The following is a 24,359-nucleotide window of genomic DNA, read 5'->3' as shown; positions in this document are numbered from 1 at the left end:
CATGTTTATAAATTACTTTCTTTTTTCTTACTTATAAGTAAAAACAATCAGTCTATATTGATAGCACAATCACAATAGGGAGCACTTTTTTTGATATTTTTTATTCAAGCAGGTCGCGCGCATTGTGAGTGTATGTCAAACATTTTATGATAAATAAGCTTTTATTCAAGGAAAAAATAGTTAATTTGTTTTTTTTAACCAATGAAATTATGGCATTTAGCATTATGATTTTATAAGGAGTATGGTGAGTTAAAGATGGTCAAAATTGGATGATCAGCCATTTAGACGGCAAAATTGGACAGCAAATCTCAACTCTCTCATCATTGCGTCTTGGCTGGGCTCTAACTGATATTGCCCGACGAGTGCATCTGTTTGGATATTATCCTTCCACCCCTCCCCGCACCAATCTAAATATTACACTAATTATTAATTAACAAAGAAATAATACCGAGATTGGTCCTACCAGAATGAATCATCTCTCAATTGTCTCTCTATTCAGGATAAATTTACAACGAAGGCAATCAAAACCGAATTCCAAGTACTTCGAGATGAGGTACTCCTACATATCTGTACATCCTAGAAGCTTCTTCAGCACTACAAGGTCTGCCTAGCCTCTCTTGTCACAACTCACAAGCCTTATTCCTCGCACCCACAACTCTGCCATTTCAACTCCACCCTCACACACAAAATGCATTTCCTTGTCTTTTGTTGTCTTCACTCGAAAAATTCCAGGTTCATTGGCATCACCTTTCCTATGCCTATTTCTCTGAAAGCATAAACTTGGTCCTACTTCTGCCTCGTGGCATATGACATTGCGACACCTTGATTTTCCCCAACGTAAAACTCCAGTATGTCCCACCATTTGCACAATTTTTGCATGCGGAGCCCCTTTCCCTCCCTTGGTGTGCTTTCGCACAGGTGAACCACCAAGCACTAGCTTGCGTGCTAGTGCATTTAGGATCACATTCTCAGCTTCATTCTGCCGTCCATTATTCTTCGCTAGCGATAGTGCAGTTTCGCCTCTAGCATTTTTTATGTCACATTGCGCTTCACAAGAGATGAGGAACTCACACGTGCTCCCATAGCCCTCCCTCGCTGCCAGCATGAGGGGTGTGTAGCCATCCCCATCAGAAGCATTGACATCATAACCCTTACTTGTCAACAACCTGACCGCGTCCAAATCCCCACGGCGAGCTGCACAGTGCAAGGCATAAAATCCTCCACCAATACGATTCCCCTTTTCAAGAGCAAACTCAAGCATCACCTTTTCGAAGAGATCTCTATTTGGACTCTGCTTAGACAGTGTAATGGCAGTTTCACCAGACTTATTACACAGCTTTACGTCAGCCCCAGCATAAACAAGCAATCGGAATGCATCAACATGACCCTCCTTTGCTGTAACCATAACCGCAGAGAAACCTCTTTCATCCTGCTTATCAAGGTCAATGTCTCCCTGTCCAATCAGAGCTTTCAAGCCAACAACATCTCCTGATCGAGCTACAAATAGTAAAGGTGAAAATACAAAAATGTCGCTAGATGTGGGCACTTTCCCATTTCGAATCACATCAAGCAATGCTTGTTGAAATCCAAGATACCACCCACAGGAACCAGCAATAGAACTTGCAGATTGGCCACTTATATTAACCAATCCAAAATCAGCACCTTCCCTGGCCAATACTTTAAGGCACTCTTCCTGCTTGTATTTGACACAGATCATTAAAGCTGTTTCACCGGTCTCTGTTTTTGAATTCAGATCACAGCCAGAATCAATTAAACACTGAAGAATCGCCATCTTTCCAAGATGGGCAGCCATATGTATTGAACGAAACTGAGTGTTTCTAGTGGTTTTGACTGGGGTCTCTATGTGAGCGCCACATTTCAGAAGCACCTTAGTGGCTCCTACATTGCCACAGAGAATGGCATGGTGGAGTAGAGTTCTTCCACAGTGAGGAGTGTTGGGGGAGATATATTGGAGGAGCGAGTGCAAGATAGCACCAGTCGATTCAAAATATTCCACAGCACACCAAGTAATGGGATAAGGTTCTGCCAGTCCTGCACCTACTCGAAATTCCTCACCTGAAGCCATATCCCATGACCATGCTCCAAGTTGCACTTTGACATCAATTCTAACACCAGCCTTGTTTTCGAAATTTGAATGAAGAAAAAATCCAATGTCAGTAACCAAGTTCAAAAAGAAAAGCAAAAAAAACTTGTCACCGTGTAAGGGAATATAAATCTGATGCAGTGTAAACTAGTGTCTATAGAAGCAAAATACCTCGTGAGATCCCAGTCATTATCCAGTACTAAGAAATGAAATCTATTTAATGATGAATACCAAGTTCAAAATGCCATCTAATTTAATTTGTTGCACCGTTAGTACCTACGAACACGAGGATGTTATATTTTGTCCACAACCAGAATGCTTTTGGTACATAGGATTCATCTTATTGTTTATGTTCTGTTTTCATTTATCAATGCTCTAAAGTTGATATTCCAGCATAGACATCCACAGTTTGGAAACTCAGCAAGATGAACTATGAATTTTTCCTGCAGGCATAATTTGATATTGATGTTAATTGAGTGTAAATTTACTTACCCCCAGCAGAAGACGAACAGAAGAAATCTGCCTACTGACAACAGCAGCCACAAGTGCCGTACAGTCAACATTTGCATGCAGACAAGGCTTACATGATTGAAGCAAGAAACGATCCGTTGCATTCACATCCACTCCACACTGCCATTATGCGGCAAGTAGATCAATACGACAAAAATATGCTCAAGGCTCTATGAGAGCATAATAGTGAGACAAAGATATTAAATTGAAACCCACAATCCACTATCAAGTTAGCCATTTATAGCCTGCTCGGTATTAGAAAATTAAAATGCACAAATCAATTGCACTGTATATGTAAACCAACCAATTAGTCAAACTTAGTAATGGAGGTCTTTTTTCGTTGTAATCTAATATTAGAATGGGGTTGATATGGTTGCAGAGATTTGATTTCATTGGATTTCTTGTTAGTTTAACAGAGAATTGAACATAACGAAAATTGTTTCATTTGGCCAACTCCAAATTTATTTGGTTCAGAACTTAGTTCATTGCTTTTGTTAATACATCGATTTTATGTTTTCAAAAATAAGTAATTGCTCAATTTGAATCAGTCATCAATAGCAAACACTCCATGCAACAGTTTACACGGGCCACCCGGAATACAGTTTTACCTTCAAGAGAGCATCCACCAAATCCACAAAACCTCTACAGGATGCAATGACAAGAGCATGAACGGCAATATGGGGTCGAATAAGATCAGATCCCATAAGCATCTCCGCAAATTTAACACGCCCATGAATGCTGGCTTCTAGCAACGCTTCTTCACAAGCTGGCTGAGATGCCCCAGCCTTGAGTAAGATCTCTAGGATCTCAAGGTGGCCCTCCCTCACAGCTGCAGTTATTGAAAATCCCCTAAACAGTTGCAGGTTGACGTCAGCTCCGACACTCTGCCAGTTCAGGAAAATGCCAAAATTTATGAGTCATTGCAGATCAGAAAAGGACAAAATCTCAGGAAGAAGACATAACACCACCCATTATTGACTCAAAATAATTTTTCAGTATGGGGTTGCAATCAGTGCAGGGGATGTTGGCCACATACAGACAGAATGAATGACAACCTTTTGCTATAGACAATGAGGTGTGGAATCATCATAAATAATACATGGGCAGTCACTGAGAAAGAGAGAGAGTGAGAGAACAAATTCGCATCCCCTATTTCTTTTATTTATTATTTATTTTTGGCTTTGGCGAGCTTGTCGAAGGGGACTTCTGTTTCATTTAGAGCCCATAATCGAAACAAATAAATTTTAATTATATAGTGAAAGAGAGATATCACCTAAAGTCACTCCAATAATGCAAATTTGAGCCCTCAGACCCTCGCCTTTGGCATACCACAGTTTATAGAAAATTCAGTGTATAAAGCAAACCCCGTATTTAAGAAGAATAAACAAATAAAATTAGACGACCAACATTGTGGAGGTAAAGACTCAAGGGAAACATCAGTAGTTATTTAAATGGAAGAAAAGGGCAACAAAAGCAATCAGGTACTAAAGAAAGAGGAACGAAGAGCTTTAACTTACATTGAATTATTTTTAAGCCCTCGTTTGTTTTCCATTATTTGCCCATTAAAATGAAAAATATGACCATTATCCTCACATCAAGCCACCATATTTGACTTTTTATTTTTTGTGTGGCCTGTAATGATTATATTTTTTATTGTGTACCAAACGGGGCCTTAGCTGAAGTGCACGTATATTAGTCAACTTATAAGATCGAGAAACAAAAGCAATCAGGTACTAAAGAAAGAGGAACGAAGAGCTTTAACTTACATTGAATTATTTTTAAGCCCTCGTTTGTTTTCCATTATTTGCCCATTAAAATGAAAAATATGACCGTTATCCTCACATCAAGCCACCATATTTGACTTTTTATTTTTTGTGTGAGCCTGTAATGATTATATTTTTTATTGTGTACCAAACGGGGCCTTAGCTGAAGTGCACGTATATTAGTCAACTTATAAGATCGAGTCGTCTCTTCCTGTCTCCATTAGATATTCGCAGAGTCAAAAGTTCCAAACTAACTACAAAAAATACAACACGGAAAATTTGAAAAGTAGATTTGGTTCATACTGGAATAGAGTTATGAAGTCCCATAAACAAAGGTCAAGATCTAGGATCCTAAAGGTTGCATACGAACAATAAAACACGAAATTGGGGTACAATACAAAAAATAGTGAATAAATTGCAAGAGGCTTCCAAAATATAGCTGAAAACAAGTGCAAATTTGGCTTAGTAAACTTTTGTTAGGAGTATCAGGTGAAACATAAACCACTGTACACTGTAAATATCGATAGATCAAATAACAAAGCAAAATATTTACAGTAGCAAATTAAATAGATATCCACAATGAATTTTTTTGAATCAGATTTATCAAGTCAATTTAGAGAGCAAAGCGGTAAAGGACGAGAGTAATAGTCAAAAGACAGTGAGAGTTTGGCCTCTAAACGTCTAAAAGCCTCAAATTGGCATAAGGTGGATGGTGCAGCGTAGCTTTGGGGAAATTACTTCTGTTTTTTAAGGTGCCAGTAATGACGCAGCATATATGAAGCTTGCCGTTCAAAATTCAAACGATTATGGCATTTCAAAAAGTTCAGATAAGAGGTAACATTAACTCACCAAATTTCAAATTTTGAATAAAGCCTGAAATGAATAAAAAGTATAAAATATGGCAAAAACGAACAAACCAAGATTTCAGTAATCCAAAAATGAAATAAAATCACACGCCACAGGGAGTATATCTGATCAGTTTAAAATCGAAAAAAAGCAGATAAGCTGTGGAAAGATAAAATGAGAAAGAATCAGAATCAACAAAACACAATAGTATAGATATCAACAATCAAGCTCAACTTACCAGTAATTTCCTCGCGAGAACCACATTTCCATTGTGAACCGCGATAAACAATGCCGTAACATCAGTCCGAAACTCCTCCCAATAGACGCAAACTTCGCTCGGCAATTCCTCGCGCAAAATCAGCTCCATCTTGCGAATCTTCAGGCAAACAGCACCAATGTAGTTCACGTCAACGAACGGATCGGTAAGGCATTCGTATACCGATTTCAGATCGTTAGAAAGCGACGCTTCTAGAAGTCGCTGCGAGACCTCCGCTTCATAGTCCACTGGAACCACCTGTTTGCCGGCGAGAAAACCTCCCCCACCCCCTCCGTGCCTTAACACCATCATTTCCGGCTGAACACTAGGTGGAGAAACCAACTTCACTACTATAAACCTTCACAAGACACACACACACACTCTCCGTGCGTGTATATATCGTATAGCTATTTATAGGTGGAGAAGTACGAGCTAGCAGTGTTGTTTATTAGTTTCTCTCACTAGAGAGAATGGAGACGAGAGAGAGAGAGAGGAGAAACTTGAAAGCAGTGAGCGCCAGAGACAGAAAGGGAGTTGAGGGTTATTTATTGGCATTTTTCACATTAACCAACCACGGTTAGGGTTGGGTTAAAAAAGAGAGGCGGGGATGGCATTGGCAATTGAAAATAAAATACTGTGCATCAGCTGCACGGAATCCTGAGATGAGATGATCAACCACGCCAACTTCAAGCTATCATCTGCTAATTACGTGACATTTCCTCTTCAAATCAACAATGGGTCCGCACATTAGAAAAAGAATGATTTTGATTTTGGACCTCCAATCAAATTGGTTGATCCGGAAATTTGTTCTTATGACGCTGGTTTATGTCATCATATATATTATTTGGAAAAATAAATAAATTAAATTGAGATAGATGATCGAGTGGTAAAAAAATTGTGGAATTCATTTTCATTAACTAAAAGATTTTTTTATTATAATCATTAGAAGTCCTTCAAGAACATATTTATTAAGAATTTTGATAAGGTTTGTAACCTCCTATTCAAATTTTTATCGTTTTAATTAATAAAGGTTAAAAAATTATTTATTATTAAATTATGGTCAAACGTTTGAATTTTGGTCAAGTAACGGATTTTTGAAGGGAAACCGTCTAGGTATCCTTTTACCGCTTATTTTGATCTATTCGCATTGTTTTGAAAGATTCGAAAACTCAACTTCAAATTTTCCTATATTTTTCTTATCGGTCAATGTAAAATCTTTTGATCAAAACTCATTTACAAGTATTTCAAGCATACTCGAGCAAACAAGAACAAAGTGAAATACAATTACTCCGAGCATCTCCAGGCAAATAAAATGATAAAGATGTACAAACAATAAGCACTATAATCCCATCGCTAAATACTCAAAAAATGAATCAAAACTTACGGTACAAAACAAATATAATCTTGTATATGTGTATTTTAATTCGTCTAACTATACTTTTCACATGTGGACTAAGTTCCTCAAAAAAAATTCTATTCCATGCCATCCAAATATAGTAAGTGGTACTAGTAAGTATAATTTTTTGGGATTTACTTTGCAAAGATGTCCCCGGACCTCTTTATTGATCCACTTCAAAGCATTCGGAATTGTAGTCATCAATCTCCTGATCTCCATCCAAGCATTGATCCTCCTAGAGGTTAAAGAGTTGAAAAATAAATGTTGTCCCGTTTCCAAGTGTGACCCACAAAAAATACAATTCTTGTCAATGTTAAGATGCAACAATCGATCCTTAGTTAGTAGTTTCGATTAGGCACCCAACCATAAGATAAAAGCATGTTTTGGAGTGATAAAAGAACTCCAAACCTCCCTCGTCCACACCTTCATTTCTCCCTTCGACTGAAAATGGTCGTAACCAACCCGAACGCAAAACTAGCCAGCATTACTCAAGTTGGACAACATGCTTCTAGCAGTTTGAGCAGTCCCCAAATTCCCAACAATCACGTCTCTTATTTTCAACAATCTTTTGAGCAATTGAGAGTCACTTTTCCTTGCCGTGTACTCCAAAAATACTTCCCTCGAAGGTATACTTGGTTAATCCATTTTACCCATAAAGTATTATTCTTAGCATGAATATTCCAAAGGACTTTGGCAAGAAGAGCTTAATTCTAGCTTTTTATATCTCTAAAACCAAGGCCGCTCTCCTCCTTTCGTAGGCAAATGGTACTCTAAACAACCAATGATTTTTTAGTACCCCAAAGAAAATTTTGGCAAAGCTCATTCTTTGAAAAAAAAAAATACATTCTTAAACGGTGTTTGACATCATTTCAATAATACATTTTTCAATAAAATAATATTATACGCAAATCCAAAAATTTTTCCTTATTTTTTAACCATAATTTTCCATCAATACACTATTCAAAAATTCATTTTTATCAAAAGAATGGGGCTCAAACAAGGGCTTAATAATTTTCGAAGCTACTGTAGATGGGATGGGAAATATAGATATCCAAAAACATTCTACACCATGTAGTACGACTCTAACAAGCTCTATCCTACTAGCATAAGAAAAATGAGATCTTGTCCATGCACAAATGTAGGTTGAAAATTTATCAAGGAGCACATCATATGAGCTAATTTTTAATTTCTTGGCGACAAATGAAATTCCCAAATATTGGAACGGCATAGAGCCTTTAGGGATGTTGGTCAATGCAACAATATTGTCTAGCTTTTGTCCATGAATGCCCGTCGTATACATGCTAGATTTGCTAGCATTCATGGTAAATCTTGACACATCCTCAAACTTAGAAAGAGAATTCATCAAAATTCTAACCGTTATATAAATCACCTTTAGCAAAGAGCATCAAATCGTCGACAAAAACTAGATGTGTGATCTTTAATGTGCTACATTTAAGGTGATAGTTGAAATCACTATTCTTGGTTTCATCTGTCAACATTCTCAAAAAATACTCGGCAAAGAACAAACAAAAATGGAGATAACGGATCGCCTTGTCTAATCCCCCTTCTACCTTTAAAGAAGCTATGTAGACTACCATTGAGTGCGATGGAATAGGTAGGAGTAGAAATACATTCCATAACCCAACCAATAAATTTAGTTAGAAAGTCCAAACCTTCAAGTACGCTTTTGAGAAAATCCCAATTCACCGAATCATATGCTTTCCTTAAAAAAGCAAGATGTATATTCATCTAGGCCCGACGATTTATCATCCTCAATATTTAACAAAGCCTCTTTAATCTCTTGATTTGAAATTTCAAGCATAAGTGATGAAGCTTGCTCTTCCATTAGCATGGGTCCATTCTTCAAAACCTCGGCCGCAATAGGTTGTACGGGGAAAATTTTCCAAGTAAGTCCCCGTAGAAGCTCAAGAATTCATCCACCACTTCCATATGAGAAGAAGTATAGGTCCCATCTCTTTTCAAAACGGTAGCAAAGTAGTTCCTCTTGTGATTTCTCTTTACCACCGAATGGAAGAACTTAGTATAGTTATCACTGTTTTTCAGATAAGTACACTTAGCTTTTTCATATTAAAAACTTTTCTCCGTTTCACTAAGCATAAGGGCCTCTTTCCTCAATCTAGCCACCTCGGTTGAAAATGAACATCTGTAGGGTTACCTTGCAAATTTCCCTATATTTTATGCACGATATGTGCAGTCAAATTTTCGTAAAATTCATGACCCAACTTAAAGAACACTCTTTCTGTAAGATTTGAATTTTATGTAGTAATAATGTCGAAAGATGGAATTGTTTAATACGTCTTTTGCAGTAGGTAAATATTTATTTCTACTCAAAAAGAGTTAGAATTGACAATGTTATACAGAGAAAAATCACGCACACTGGCAGTATCTTACCAGAATATCTACGGTGCAGTAGTCTTGGTTGCACTTTCTCCAACAGTGTAAGCAAAAGTTACTCTATTTGTATTTACTTTGGTAGTCAATGTGAGTATTTGAGAAGCCAAGTGTAGAGTTGATGCAGTGACCCTAGTCAACATCTCATCTTTTGACCAACATTTTATTGCCTTATCCACGTACTGTTCAGTGGTCGGTGCCGTCGTCACTATAATTTTCTTGCTATTATTTATTTTGCAGATTTTCCAAAAGTTCAAGTCTTCATGTTATCTATATGAATAATTGACTTCTTCATTTTCAACCAACTGCATCTTTCTTTCCTTTTGCCAAGTTCAATTTGTGCAATGCCTGGCAGAGCTAAGGGGGCTTCACGTAAACCCTGTCAAATCAAGACTAATTAATATTCGAATCGAACAAATTCAAACTTCTTGAGTCGGACAATGAGAAGGTAGGAGACTAGCAAACCAATATGGCAATGATTATATAAGCCACGGACGGTAAAAGCCCTTTGAAGTCACAAGAATATCGTTTCGCCCAATTTCGAATTCTTTTATCATGTATAATTGTTACAAGGTGAGATCAACATGAATTGCATATGTGCAAGTGAATGAATCTGACTAGATCGTGCTTAGTCTAACGTGATTGATGAGATTTGAAGTTAATATATCGAACTCAGTAGACCAAATGAGTAAGTAAAACTAGTTTCGTGATTAAAAAAAAAATTGATAAAGAAATTATCCAAAATCTCGATCTAATCTATATGGACCAATGTTATTGTCATGATATAAGTACAAGCATAAAATATATGTAAAAAAATATATAGTGTAATTTATATGTAAGACTCGTCCAAACTATAGTCATGACATCTTTAAGCAATAAGGATAGATTGTTCATTGAATGAACATCTGTAGGGTTACCTTGCAAATTTCCCTATATTTTATGCACGATATGTGCAGTCAAATTTTCGTAAAATTCATGACCCAACTTAAAGAACACTCTTTCTGTAAGATTTGAATTTTATGTAGTAATAATGTCGAAAGATGGAATTGTTCAATACGTCTTTTGCAGTAGGTAAATATTTATTTCTACTCAAAAAGAGTTAGAATTGACAATGTTATGCAGAGAAAAATCACGCACACTGGCAGTATCTTACCAGAATATCTACGGTGCAGTAGTCTTGGTTGCACTTTCTCCAACAGTGTAAGCAAAAGTTACTCTATTTGTATTTACTTTGGTAGTCAATGTGAGTATTTGAGAAGCCAAGTGTAGAGTTGATGCAGTGACCCTAGTCAACATCTCATCTTTTGACCAACATTTTATTGCCTTATCCACGTACTGTTCAGTGGTCGGTGCCGTCGTCACTATAATTTTCTTGCTATTATTTATTTTGCAGATTTTCCAAAAGTTCAAGTCTTCATGTTATCTATATGAATAATTGACTTCTTCATTTTCAACCAACTGCATCTTTCTTTCCTTTTGCCAAGTTCAATTTGTGCAATGCCTGGCAGAGCTAAGGGGGCTTCACGTAAACCCTGTCAAATCAAGACTAATTAATATTCGAATCGAACAAATTCAAACTTCTTGAGTCGGACAATGAGAAGGTAGGAGACTAGCAAACCAATATGGCAATGATTATATAAGCCACGGACGGTAAAAGCCCTTTGAAGTCATAAGAATATCGTTTCGCCCAATTTCGAATTCTTTTATCATGTATAATTGTTACAAGGTGAGATCAACATGAATTGCATATGTGCAAGTGAATGAATCTGACTAGATCGTGCTTAGTCTAACGTGATTGATGAGATTTGAAGTTAATATATCGAACTCAGTAGACCAAATGAGTAAGTAAAACTAGTTTCGTGATGAAAAAAAATAAATTTTGATAAAGAAATTATACAAAATCTCGATCTTATCTATATGGACCAATGTTATTGTCATGATATAAGTACAAGCATAAAATATATAGTGTAATTTATATGTAAGACTCGTCCAAACTATAGTCATGACATCTTTAAGCAATAAGGATAGATTGTTCATTGGAAATGGACCATTCCATTGTGCAATGTTCAAAACCTAACAAAATCATATAAATGGTTGATCGTTCTAGACATGTCAAAGCTTTTGAGAACGAAAGATGTTGCCCCTGGATAAGGTGAATTAAATCATGTAAGTGATTGATCTTTTTGGATAATCGTGTAATTAAATCACTTTAGAATATAGAGCGAACCAATTTAGTAAATTCATCTTAACATGAACATCAACAGGTTAAATAATCGGCAACAAATAATTAATAATTCATAACCCATGTTCAATGCTTAATTACACGTGATTCAAGATTGGTAATTCCATTTTTGGATCTGAAATTTTAGAACATGAAGACAAGAAAAAAATTGGTGAAATTTTATTTTTTTAGACAAAGTCAAAATGGTTGAGAAAATAAATCTATCTGGATAAAAGGACAAAACATAATTTGAAGACTAAGATCTGAAATGCATAAATTAATATTTTTACGGATGGAGCATTGAACCTAAACGCGTACGGTAACATTACATGCGAATCTGGACTCTCGACCAAAGGATCTTCATCATAGATATCGATTATAATGAATTTATTCTATTTTAATTTCTTCCCCTATATTTTATGAGATGTGCTTGGTGTACATTATGTTATTCATAATGCACACATGACGTCTCCCTATTGGAGGGATGCCGGGTCCATAATGTACACCGAAAATTATTCATATTTTATTCATTAATACAACACTTTCCCATGCATTTAAGACATGGGAACTTTCTTGACCATTTTATGGGTCTCTTTTCTCTTCTCAAAAGAATTATATAACACCGTTTAAACATGAAAATACTTGATAAAAAAATTTTTTTGTGTTACTCATCTTAATAGACTTAAATAATTTCAAATATACCTAGATTGATTTTATCAAACAAGCCACTATATTCTAGAAGAACATTGAGGATACTGATAAGGGATGTGTTATCTCACATCGGTTTAATACCGAAATAAATACCAATTTATAAAGATTTTGAGCTTCTCCATTTAATAAAGTTGGTCTTATTAAGATGGACTCGAAGTCTTAATAGATACAATCCTATAACAATTAAATATGAAAACAATAATATGCGTATAAGAATTTAGATCATTTTTAATAAGTATGACTTTGAAAATTCAAAATTGAAATTAATTAATTTGTATATGATAGTCGAGATCACTTGTAACGTAATGAAAGAAAAAGGGTTGGCTTGAAAGTAATACGCGGTATAATTTAAGAGGAGATATCAATTTTAACGGATAAAATTTTTATGTTGTGGAAGAGAAAAGTCCCTTGACCTTTTTATACATAAGAATTTTATAATTAAGCCCTCGTTTGACCCCCATTAATTTCTATAATTCTATTCCATTACATTTCATTTTTCTATCTCTTATTTTCAACTACAGAATCTTCCATAAAATAATATTACACGTAAATCGAAAAATTTTCCTTCTTTTTCAATCACTCATTTTTCAAAAAATCACTATTCCACCCATTAATTTTTCTACAAAATTGGGGGGGGGGGGGGGGGGGAGTCAAAAACTCACTTTTATTTCAAAAAATCATTTTTATGTTCTTAATATTTCTACAAATTTGGAGCAGTAATAGAAACACAAACACACACCCACGCGCGATATGTGATTGATTTAAATTTTGAATGAATTAGTGGGTGCGTGCGGGTCCATTTATAGTTTACTTGTAAACAATTTTCCCACTGTCTATTGCCAAGCAAACGCAATTGGTCATTTCAAACTTTTTAACTACTTTATCAATCATTTGAATTCAGAAATGCAATCAGCCTCAATTTTATTCAAATTTTGGTTTGGTTTGTTAGGAATAGGATCTCTAACTAACACACATAATTTGCTGCTACCTTAAGAAAGCTAATATTATGATTCCTCCTCACTTTTCCAAACTTGAAGCAACGGATTATCTTAAACAAAGTGTTCTAAGGAATTAGTTAAAACGTATGACTAATTACTCAATCTGAAGTGGGATTTAATTTCTTGATGCAATTATCATGGCATTAAGGAAAATACCATTTGTACAGAAAAATGGTTTACCACATTTTTGACAGATTCTTACATTCGAGTGAGACCCGGGTGAAAAAAATGATAAAAAATAGCTCCTCCCTCCCCCTATGAGTCTGTTCTGTCAAGGAGGGTGTCAAATCCTCCCTTTACAAACAGCAAGGTCCTGTCATTAATTATATTAAACTTAAAACAATTGAGCTATTTGTATATTAATTTTGACATCCTTGTTGATAGATAAATAATGTAATAAGATTGTGACGGTTGAATTAAATGTATAAGATGATGTGAAATTGTGTTAAGTGGTAATTCGATAAATCGGAGTGTAAACTATGGTGTATATGTAGCAAGATTGTTTTAAAGACTGACGGCAAATGGAATATATTGTTTTCTAGGAAGAGTTCAAATTGCAAAGTTGGTCCATTCTGCAATGTATTTGTCCGTTAATTTCATGATTTCATCGTTTATAGTGGAAAGCACTAAATCCTTTACCCTATAAATGTCAAGGATTTTTAATTAATTTAAATGTGACCTTAGTCTAGATCAATTAATTTCTAAATTATTTAATAATTAGTATGTAATTATTGGCAATCACATTTTTAGATCCTATCGAATATGTTGGCAAGAATAGTCCAAGTTTATTGGACGTCCACGACGACATGCATATCACGTTACAATTAAAAATCATAATCAATCTTTTAAATTTAATGACATGATCTTGTAAACTTATTTCGTCTTTTACCGTTACCATATATTGTCAATTTTTAAATACATATTTCAACTGAGTCAATGTTAAAGAATTTTAACTACATTGACTAAGGTCATGTTTGAGTTACATTCTTTTAAAAAATACATTATTAAACAGTAATTTAATATCATTTCAATCACACATTTTCAATAAAATAATATTATACGTAAATCTAAAACATTTTTTTATTTTTTAACTGCACATTTCCCATCAATACACTATTTAGAAATGCATTCTTATAAAAATAATGTGGTTCAAACAAGGGCTAATTTTCTTCATTATGCTATCTGGAACCTTTGCTTTTATATCACTGAAGTCTCCATTATTGGCATCTTTACTATTCTTCTTTTATAAACACGACCACTTTTATTTTATTTTATTTTTTTATGATGGGGGAACTCGCAGTCGTTACCATTCAGATGCGTACTTGGTAAACCATCGGGTTAACGCAATAGCCTGCAAACCATGTCAGTTACGTAGACCACATTAGGTAAGCTTTGTGCAACAGGCTCGACTGAGAAAGTGTTGGTAGGGAAATCGAACTTGTGACCAAAGGATAAGAGGGAGTACACTTCAATTATCAACTTGGGACACATCCTCGTTCGAGACCTTTTGGAGCTTGACATTCATATGCACACAGAGTATGACCATTTCCAAGGAATGATGGTATAAGTTTGTAACCTCCACCATGACCAAGCAGGAGGCCCATGCTAGGGCCAAGGATCGAATTCTAGAACTTTAAATTGGGAAGACAAGATAATTGTCTTTAAAAATTGATTAACCCCGTGTAACACCCATGCTTGGGAGTCTAAGTCAATAGAGGTTAGGTCTCCGATTGGACTAGCACCCTTTGGGGGAACGGAAATGAATAGAGATAAATGGATTGGTGGATAGAGCAAAGGGCACAAATCACCCATGTAGCTATTTCTGATCATGCGTCCACTTCGAGTCCCATTTCCTCTGCATTGTTGACTTTGCTAAGCAAGGATCAAGCACATGGATGGCATGAACAAGGCTTTTAGAAGGACAGTGTAGGCTGTCCCAATTAACTGATTAAGGGCCAAAGTATCTTTGGAAGAAATAGCACACTCTAAACATATGGGTTACATTTTTTCCATTATGCTGAAAGGCCCTACACACTACTTCTACATCCCCCTGTCTCTCTATTAACTTCGCTCTTGTTCCCATTTTCTTACCCTTTTCCTTTGGGCATTCCTTCTCTATGTCTTGCTGTGATGCTGGGGTCTCATCCTATTTCCTTGGATCTTCTTAACTACTGAGGTAGAAGAATATTCCATATGCAATACATATATACCGATATGTTAATTCTCAAAATGCAATTTCCATATATCAGGATCAGTTATTAAATTAAAATAGAAAAAAGAAATACGACATGTGCATCCATACACATGGAAAATGAAAAAACAAATGCATACACATGCATCATACATTATGGAAAAAAGGGATAAAAATTGTTAACTTTGTAATTGATTTTTATTGGGAGCTTTGCACTTTCATTACTTTTTAGTACATCATAAATTTATGTTTAATTATCTGTTCTTAAAGAAATATATTTTAGTGGCAAATTAGAAGTCTCTTGAATGTAGTCCATGCTTGGATGTTAAAAACATAATAATTTAATCGCAATGAGTATCATATGAAAATATATCCTTTTTTTAGGTGGGGTCGGAGTGTTGATTCCAAATATTGAGGTACATGGAGTAAGAAAGATGCAGCTTTTTACTGAGAAGCTTACATCTTTTTCTATTCATGCAAATATGGGTTGCTCGTTAAAGGCTTGTAATTATTTCCATTTTTCCCAGAATCTGAATTGGTAAAAGGTTACATTTCTACACAATCTGAAATTCTGAAAACTGAAAATTGTTAACGGATACGTTGATGTTTGTTTATTTATGTTATGTATCTGGATTTATATCTCACAGGTTCTATAATTTCAGATCTGGATATGCTGAACCAGGGGCGGAGCTAGGAATTAATGCTACGGGGGGCAAAAAAATTTAAAAATTTAATGTATGAACAAAATTTATATACAATAAGAAAAATCGCAATATAATGTTATCTATTATAGTTGTACCCAACGATGTTCAATGTCGATCTTCTTTTTTATTAAATTTAAAACCATAAAAATCAAAATACTTTATTATGCCATAAGCATAAATTGATAAAACCATAAACATAAATTGATAATCATCAAATTCACCAAGCAAAATTGCATAGAAAATAGCTTTGTTTAATTACCAATAAAGTAGCTTTGTTTTAATGTTTAATTACCAGACACTAGTTGTCTACTTTCTTTAATTGCACAATTTTCAATTGGCAATTGCACAATGAAAGCTGATATTTCCATTTTCCCAGAATCCCAATAAGCAACTCACAATGGCACAATGAAAGCTAACATGCTATGGATGCTTTGCACACCATTTTGGCATTTACCAAAATAATTATAATTTAAATGTGATGCTATTACCATTTACCAGTAAGCAACTTACAATTTACCACTTACAAAACGCTATGGAAAGTGAAATTTCATCCAAAAAGATACTCCTCAAACCTCAACTAGTTCGATTCTTTGTTGCTAAACATGAAAATACTTACAATTTATAATACTTGAGGTCGGTGGTCCGGTGGTCTGCGATCGCACGATCGACGACTTGTGAATAGGTGAAAAGATTTGGGGTTTAAAGTGGGGAATTATTTCTAGTTTTCAAATGACATGAATATTGAAGAAAAAGTATTGTTTAAATTAAATAAGTTTGTTTTAAAAATTGGGCCAAAAATTAAAAGAAAAAATTAGTTGACAAATTAAGGTGGGCTAACCAATTGAAAATAATTGTTGATGGGCTATGTATTACAATTAAAACGAATTTTCAACTAATTTTATCATTTTGTCATACATCTGGGCTCGGGCAACAATGGGCTACAGTCAAGTGCAGCTCACTGCCAAATCCGCCCATGTGCTGAACCCAATCGATCATTTTTGGTGTTTTTCCGAGAGTGTTTTCATTACCTTATTTGACGTCAAAAGTTCATTTAAAAAGATTTTTTTCTCCATCCTCAGCTAATATTTTTGTCCCCCCCCCCCCCTTTTTTTTTTTTTTTTTGTGTAGTAGGCTTGCTGTAGCTTACAAGCTGAAATTGCCTGGCTTAAATGTCAAAGTACTTGAAGCTCATGGGAGATCTGGAGGAAAGTTACGAAGCCTTTCACAAGATGGTTTGACATGGGATGAAGGGGCAATCACAATGGTACATTTCATACAAGATAAAAGTTTCTAGGGTCCATGTTATTGGAAAATCTAACCCTTCTCAATTTACTAATTATCTTCATAATGCTTGCAAGAATAAATTTTCATAAATGTGCAGACTGCAAGTGAGGAAGAAGTTGGATTTCTGCTCGATAATCTTGCACTTACGAAAAAGCAGGAATTTGTAAGGATGCTTTTTACATTTTTAATGTTTTACCCTTTCTTATGTACAATAGGTTGGCCTTATTCTACTTCTTGTGGTGTGACTCAAATTCTGTTGGGTAATTGGAGCTTTGTTGAAGTGATCTTGGAGAGATCAAAATTACATTGGATTTGGAGTTTCGTCGGAAAAGGACTTTGGATAAGTCATAAGATGGTTTTGGGACTCTTGGAAATGGAGCTGGGCATCCCAGCAGCATGATCATGGCACCTTGGAGCCATCAGAAGCCTTGAAAGCAGTTTTATCCTAAAAGACAGCATCCAGCGCCATACATGTAGTGCTGGAGTGCCTGCACCGCTGCTCGCTTAATGCAAGTCTACTACTTGAGTGGCGAGCGCAGCTCGCTTACCACCAGGCTAGCGCTCGAGTGACACATTTATCCGGCCCAGACCCATTTCGCATTCTGACGCGTTTTCTTTATCCCAACTACAACTCGATTTTTAGGGCTCATATATAAGCAGCGATGTTTTGTATTGAAAGATAACATTCATACAACTGTTGAAAGCTTTAGAACTTGATTGAGAGTATTGAAATCTTGCTTGTAATACATTCATTATGGACTCATAGTGAAATACTCTCATCTGCCCGTGGTACTTTTTCATCTTGGGTTTTTACCTAAAATCTTGGTGTTCTTGTTTTGAGTTTATTATTTCATCTTGCTATTCTCTTGCGCTAAATTCAAAACACTGCTAGTGTTGGACTTATCTGATACTTCACGAGTATGCTAACCAGTTATAGTTATCCTAAAGATTTCAAGCGTTTAATGAATAACTTTTGAATTTTGTTACATCTCTTTTCATGGCATTCCTACTGCAGCCAATTTCACAGAACAAGCAGTATATTGCAAAAATTGGGGCGCCAGTACTAGCAAAAACTTCATTTGCTATTTTTTATCCTGAAATTTTGCATTGCCAATTTATATGCTTCTACCTTGGTAATGCAATAATGGACTGATTCATCTTGCACACATCTTATGACTTGTTGGCTAAATTGCTATTTCGGATACCATCAGACCATTGCTTTGATCAGAAGCAATTTCCTTTCTGCGGGGTCAAATGTTGGTTAGCACGAAGGTATACTATCTCTCGCAACGAACCCGCATTTCATCTTTTTTGTTCACTTGTTTCATTTATTCTGTCTTTCTGGAAGTAGTGACCATTATTTATCTCAATTAAAGTTAATCAATGAATGTGATTACTCTTTACAGCTTCATATACTACTGGAGCCATTTCTGTGGAAGATGAATAACCTCCCAAAGGTATCTGACACTCCGAAAGGTAAATAATATATAGATAATGCTTAAGGACACGAGCTTCCTCTAGAATGTCTTTGCTGCTGTTATATTTCTAGAGTCTTGTTCACACCTTTACTGTCTACTCATGGCAATCATAAAAATTTCACTTCATCAAAAATAATGTTTTCATCCCTGTTTAAGAGCATGCCATTTTTAACAATAGGGAAAGTTTCACTTATATTTTGTGCACTACCGCCATTGATAATAGATTTGCTGTTGTAAATAGATGGTCTTTGAAAGCAGTATGCCAGCCCGCATTTTGGAATCTCAATTGACATCACAACATGTGCCATTTGTTGTTTTTCTTCAATCTGAGAGACAGACTTTAAACATGTGATCAACATATACTTGTGTAAGCTTCTCTGCAGTGTTGGTGCTTTCCTTGAGCGTCATTTCGGTAAAGAGGTACTTTGGATACTCTACATTCTCTATAATAGATCTTTTGATCTGTCATTTGAAACAGATATGCTAAACATTTTTTCAAAATTATCTGGGTTAGATGTTCCATCGTATCGAGCTCAATTTCAGGCTACATTCTCCACTAAACCACAAATTGTTCCGTCTTTTCTGGTCTTCTTTTATTTGTTTCTGTTATTTTCCTCCAAAACTAAGATTCTTTCTCAGGCTTATTTAGTGATCATACGCATCTCTGTGATTTTGACTTCCATGCATGTCGTACTGCCTTTTTATCATTTGTAAGGTTGTTGACTACCTTGTTGAACCTTTTGTTAGTGGAACAAGTGGTGGAGATCCCGAATCTCTTTCTGTGAGTGTCTTTTGCATTTCTTTGCTTATCTGCATTATCTTCTTCATGAACAGCTAAATAGAGGAAACTTGCAAATTATTTCATGATGCTTTGAATCTTGGGTTGTTAGCCACTTTCACGTGCTGTGGTATTAAAACTGGTAGAAACTCCATGAACTCTTTTCCATTTTGTCTTCTCGATCAGATGCAACACTCATTTCCAGAGTTGTGGAATCTTAAGAAAAGGCATATTATACCTCAAAGCTTATTTTCGTTTTTTGTTAATATTATTCTTTAGCGTTTTAAACCAACACTAGATGGGCAATATGACAAATAAATAGTTTGGATTAAAACGTTTCAGCTTGCTAGACAAAGGTAGGATGTGTTTAGATTCAATTTCACCAAATAGTTTTCAGTTCAAATAACAAGTTAATATATTTCGACGTTTGCTCATTTTCAAAAGCAAAAACAGAGAATAATTTTTAGCTAATATTGTTTACTTCTGATGAATTAAATATGGTATTCGTGTTTGGTTATCTTCCTTCGGAATTACCTAATGTTTCAACCGCATATAGTAGTAATAAAAATAGTTTTGAAACATAGCATTAAATTGTAACATAAACACAATTTTTGGAAGCAACTCTAGAACTTATGCATAATATTCTTGTGCTATCATTTTCATCTCGATGTTTTTTATTTATTTTTATCGAGAACTCTTCTTCCTTGAATTCCAAACAACTATTGGCTTCACCTTGTTAGGTTTGAACCGTAATTCTGCTTTTACTGATGTCCAGAGCACATTTTCTGGAGATGGATTTTTCCTTTTAAGATGTTTTATTCTAATCTTAGCAGCTGACCTATTGATAAATGCGTGTTTATTACGCTTATTCAGACCACTAAACTTAGATACTTGCAAGTTTTATTAGCAATTTATTACTTAATTTTCTTATTTTTATTTTGTAGGTGAAAACTCGAGATTAAACGATGAATAGAAGGAATTTATGCGATAAACGAGCTAAAGATGAAGGCAAACGAAGAAGACGACGCAGCTGAAAGAAGATTTAAAAAAAAAGAAACAAGAGGAGTAAATGGGGGCAGTAAACTGCGGCAACTGGGCAGAATGGTTGGCGCCTAGTCACTTTAATTATTCCCTTAAATTTCAGGGAGCAAAAGCTGCAATTACCCTCAGGTTTTACTTAAAAACCCACTGAATTGCTAGAAGCTGGGGACTTTCCTTTTCTACAATTTTTGGGCAGCGGCTGGAGCTTCTTCACTGCCGTTTATTTTGTTTTTCTTTCTTTCTTTCTTTTTCTTTTCTTTTCTTTTTCTTTTTCTTCCATCTTTTAGTTTGGTTTCCTTAGATATTTTGGAGAAAATTTGGGGCATGATTATGGTGAAGTAGCTTGGAGAAGATGATGATTTGATATTGAAGAAACCCTCAACTATTTCTCCATTATCAATAAGCTTTTCTTTCCCTATTTTCCATTATTGTGTTGTAAGAATTTGATGGTTATTTGTGAATATTTCATGGATAACTAAATATATGTGATCGGGGATTATTTTAAACCCGAGTTATGATTTTCAATTAATTTGTGTTTTATAGTTCTCTTGATTGATATGTTTAATTCATTGTGTTAAATGTTTATTTTGTTCTTCTTGATTGTTTAGGTGTACAACTAAATAATTAAGTTGTTTCGATGAATACTATTTTGGGATTAGTAGTACGTAATAGCTATTGATTTTAAAACTTAGTAGCAATTACATTTCGATAGATTATGAAGAATTTTCAATTGAACGTATGTTGATTAATACTTAAGTTAGTAAACCGAGTTTGCGAGATTACTCTTAATTTAATTCATTTCTTTTGTCATAATGCATTTGTTAAATTAAATCTAGAGAGCTTGATCTAGGTTGTTTAATGAATAGGGTTGAGTGAAGAGTCTGTTTTCTTCGACTATATGTAAGAAGAGATTGAGCTTGTAATTATTTTCGAATTATGATTAATCTTGAGAATGAAAATCTATTGTATTAATTTACATGAAAATCATTCTCGTGGTGACGAAATATTTCCGAATCACATTTTTTTGCATTCAATCAAGAACCAATTTGTTTATTTCAAATTTCAAGTCTTTTCTAGTTTAAATTTATCGCTTTCCTTAATTCAACAAACCAAACCCCCTCCATTTAATATATTTTGTATATTATTATTAATTTTATTTTTTAGTGTGTAATTGACATAATTGAATCAACCCTTTGCGGGAAATGACCCTTACTTGCCATAATACTATTTAAGACGATATATTTAAGTTAAGTAAGGAAAATTAATTGGAACGTGATTTGCAACGTACCACCTATTTGAACGGCTTAAACTGAAATTGCCATCTCAATTCAGCATGCTTTTTGTGGGGTCGTGAAAAAGAAGGCTAAAACATGAGCAGGAGCATCCGTTTATCATAGCATCAGTACAAGGATTCATTGCTTCGTCGCCTCAATCAAAGCTTGTCCATTCATTTCTTGTTCCTATTTGACCTTTTGACTTAGAATAGGTTCCTTCAAAGGTTTCTCTTGCACTTTTAGTTTTTAGTTTTGTTTTGGTCCAATTTACGTATTACAGGAAGAAGAAACTGTACTTGATATCTATTTTACTTTAATGATGTAGATTGAAGTTGATGCTTGAATGGAAACTTCTCAATGAATTGTCTTTGTTAGCCGCATGCATTTGTCACCAATATCTTGAAAAAATTGTCCAGCCAAATACTACCTTTTTATGCACCAGAATAATTTCACAGTTTCCCATAAAGCTTAACATAGAATCTTAGAATCGATGCTATTTTTATTATTTAAGTAGTGACAAATTTGAATCACTCAGTCGATTCAAATTTGAAACAAATATTAGCATTTTGAAATGGAAAAAGATGGTAATATTTATATTCCTTTTGCTGTTCTGACCCGTTGGAGTTGATGGATAAAGAAAACACTGCAAATTTTTTAAAGTGATTAACACTTTTCAATGAATGGAAAAATATTAAAAGACAATAAATAATATTTGTCTGGACGCTTTAGCATCAACTTGTTGAAGTATTAACTTTTGTTGACATGGTAGTTTATAAAAAGAAGTGAAAACTAGCTTTTTTGGACTTGGCTATGTCCTTGTTTGAGCCTCGTTCTTTTGAAAAAATGTATTTTTTAATAGTGTTTCGACATTATTTCAATCACATATTTTTCAATAAAATAATATTACACGTAAATTCAAAACTTTTCATTATTTTTTAATTACACATTTTCCATCAATACACTATTTAAAAATTCATTCTTCCGTAAAAAGTGGGGTTCAAACAAGGGCTATATCTGATTGAATTATTCATATGATTCGAGTGAAACGAGTCTCTCAAATTTGGTTCTGTGGGCTAGCAAAATTATGTAGTTCCTGATTGATGGTCTGTTTGTTGTTTTAAGGAATCAAAGTGGTCCCTCAATCATTAAAAGTTAGCAGACTGCATGAAATTTTGGAACGTCCTTTAAAGTACATACTATACTCAATAATCCCAGGATAAGATGTCAAATCCACTTTTAAATTCCAGTTCCCAATTTTAGCTTCCGTTAGAAAGAGTTTACGTCCTGTTTGAATTAAACTATGTTGCCAGAAAAAAATATTTGACATGAAGGTTGACATTTTCTCACATGTGTTAGGATCCATATGAATTAAAAAGGGTCATTCCACTTGTACGTCAAGAAATGTACATCAAGATGTCCACCTCTCACATGGAAGAGGGTGCACACCTTGATGTACACCGCGATATACATCAAACATAACCCAATTAAAAAAAGAGAGGAAAAACTCTCCTCCTACGCTCTATTGTGAGGAGGTTGTTAGGGAGGCAGCCCAGCAAGATTGAAATGTGTGTGCAGGGAAAAATATTCGTTGAAATATTATTATGTAAAGAATGAGTATAGAATATTATTTTATTGGAGAATATGTGATTAAAAAGAGAAGAGAAAAGATGCATTTTGAATAAAATGGAATCCGAATATAATTTATAAATTTAATTGAAATTATACGTTAATTCAAATGATTTGTTATCATTAACATATTTCATGAAATCACCATTATTCCACCCTGCAAACCCCTTTTGCGTCCCATCTATAACCTCAATGAATATTGAAGTCAGAGTCGAGGATGCAAGCCAAAGAAATTCAAGAATTGAAAGAAGTGCATCGAAATTATACTCATCATTGATGCTTCTATTACTGTTATAATGCTTCCGTGCGGTTTCATACGATTCTTGAAATGATGCTTTGACTTTTTTAACATTACAAAAAGTGATTGCGGGTAAGAAAATGTTTGCGATTAAACATGCGAAACTGGGGGATTTGAAGGAATGAATTTGCGAAACGCTGGTGCAGTGATAGTTGACGGATTCAGGTGATGGTTATTGTGGTGCGGCATCATCACGGCGTTGGCCAGTGGAAGGTACCAGTATCTTTATTGTTTTATATTGGAATATAAAACTGCCATTTTACTCTATTTGAAATTGTTAAGAAGTGGTCAAACTTAAATTTCTGGTCAACTAACAAAAAAATGGTTGAATTCCATAAATTTGCTCTTTAGGCAGGGGCGGACGCAAACAAGCTGGATTAGGGGGTCACAATAAAAATTTATAGCATATTTTTGCATTTTGGAGGGTCATTCTAAAAAAAAAAAAAAAAAAAAAAAAAAAAAAATTTT

The 24,359-nt window shown here is 34.8% G+C and overlaps 2 protein-coding genes across 2 annotated transcripts; one reads left to right on the top strand and one right to left on the bottom strand.

Moving 5' to 3' along the window:
• Positions 1-460: 460 nt before the first annotated feature.
• Positions 461-5,999, bottom strand: LOC111400767 (putative ankyrin repeat protein RF_0381). The gene is made up of 4 exons (XM_023028163.1): positions 5,462-5,999; positions 3,223-3,498; positions 2,597-2,734; positions 461-2,137 (listed from the first exon to the last, which is right to left on the bottom strand). The coding sequence occupies exons 1-4, from the start codon at positions 5,789-5,791 to the stop codon at positions 608-610; spliced, it is 2,274 nt and encodes a 757-aa protein (XP_022883931.1). The 5' UTR covers positions 5,792-5,999; the 3' UTR covers positions 461-607.
• Positions 6,000-8,725: 2,726 nt separating this feature from the next.
• Positions 8,726-18,194, top strand: LOC111402567. The gene is made up of 6 exons (XM_023030949.1): positions 8,726-8,835; positions 14,518-14,579; positions 15,793-15,946; positions 16,056-16,120; positions 17,192-17,376; positions 17,494-18,194. The coding sequence occupies exons 1-6, from the start codon at positions 8,726-8,728 to the stop codon at positions 17,794-17,796; spliced, it is 879 nt and encodes a 292-aa protein (XP_022886717.1). The 3' UTR covers positions 17,797-18,194.
• Positions 18,195-24,359: the final 6,165 nt, after the last annotated feature.

This window comes from Olea europaea, chromosome 10 (assembly GCF_002742605.1).
Source record: "Olea europaea var. sylvestris chromosome 10, O_europaea_v1, whole genome shotgun sequence".
Lineage (NCBI taxonomy): Eukaryota > Viridiplantae > Streptophyta > Magnoliopsida > Lamiales > Oleaceae > Olea > Olea europaea.
The sequence above is the reverse complement of the archived record's forward strand: the minus strand, read 5'-3'. Positions and strand labels throughout refer to the sequence as shown.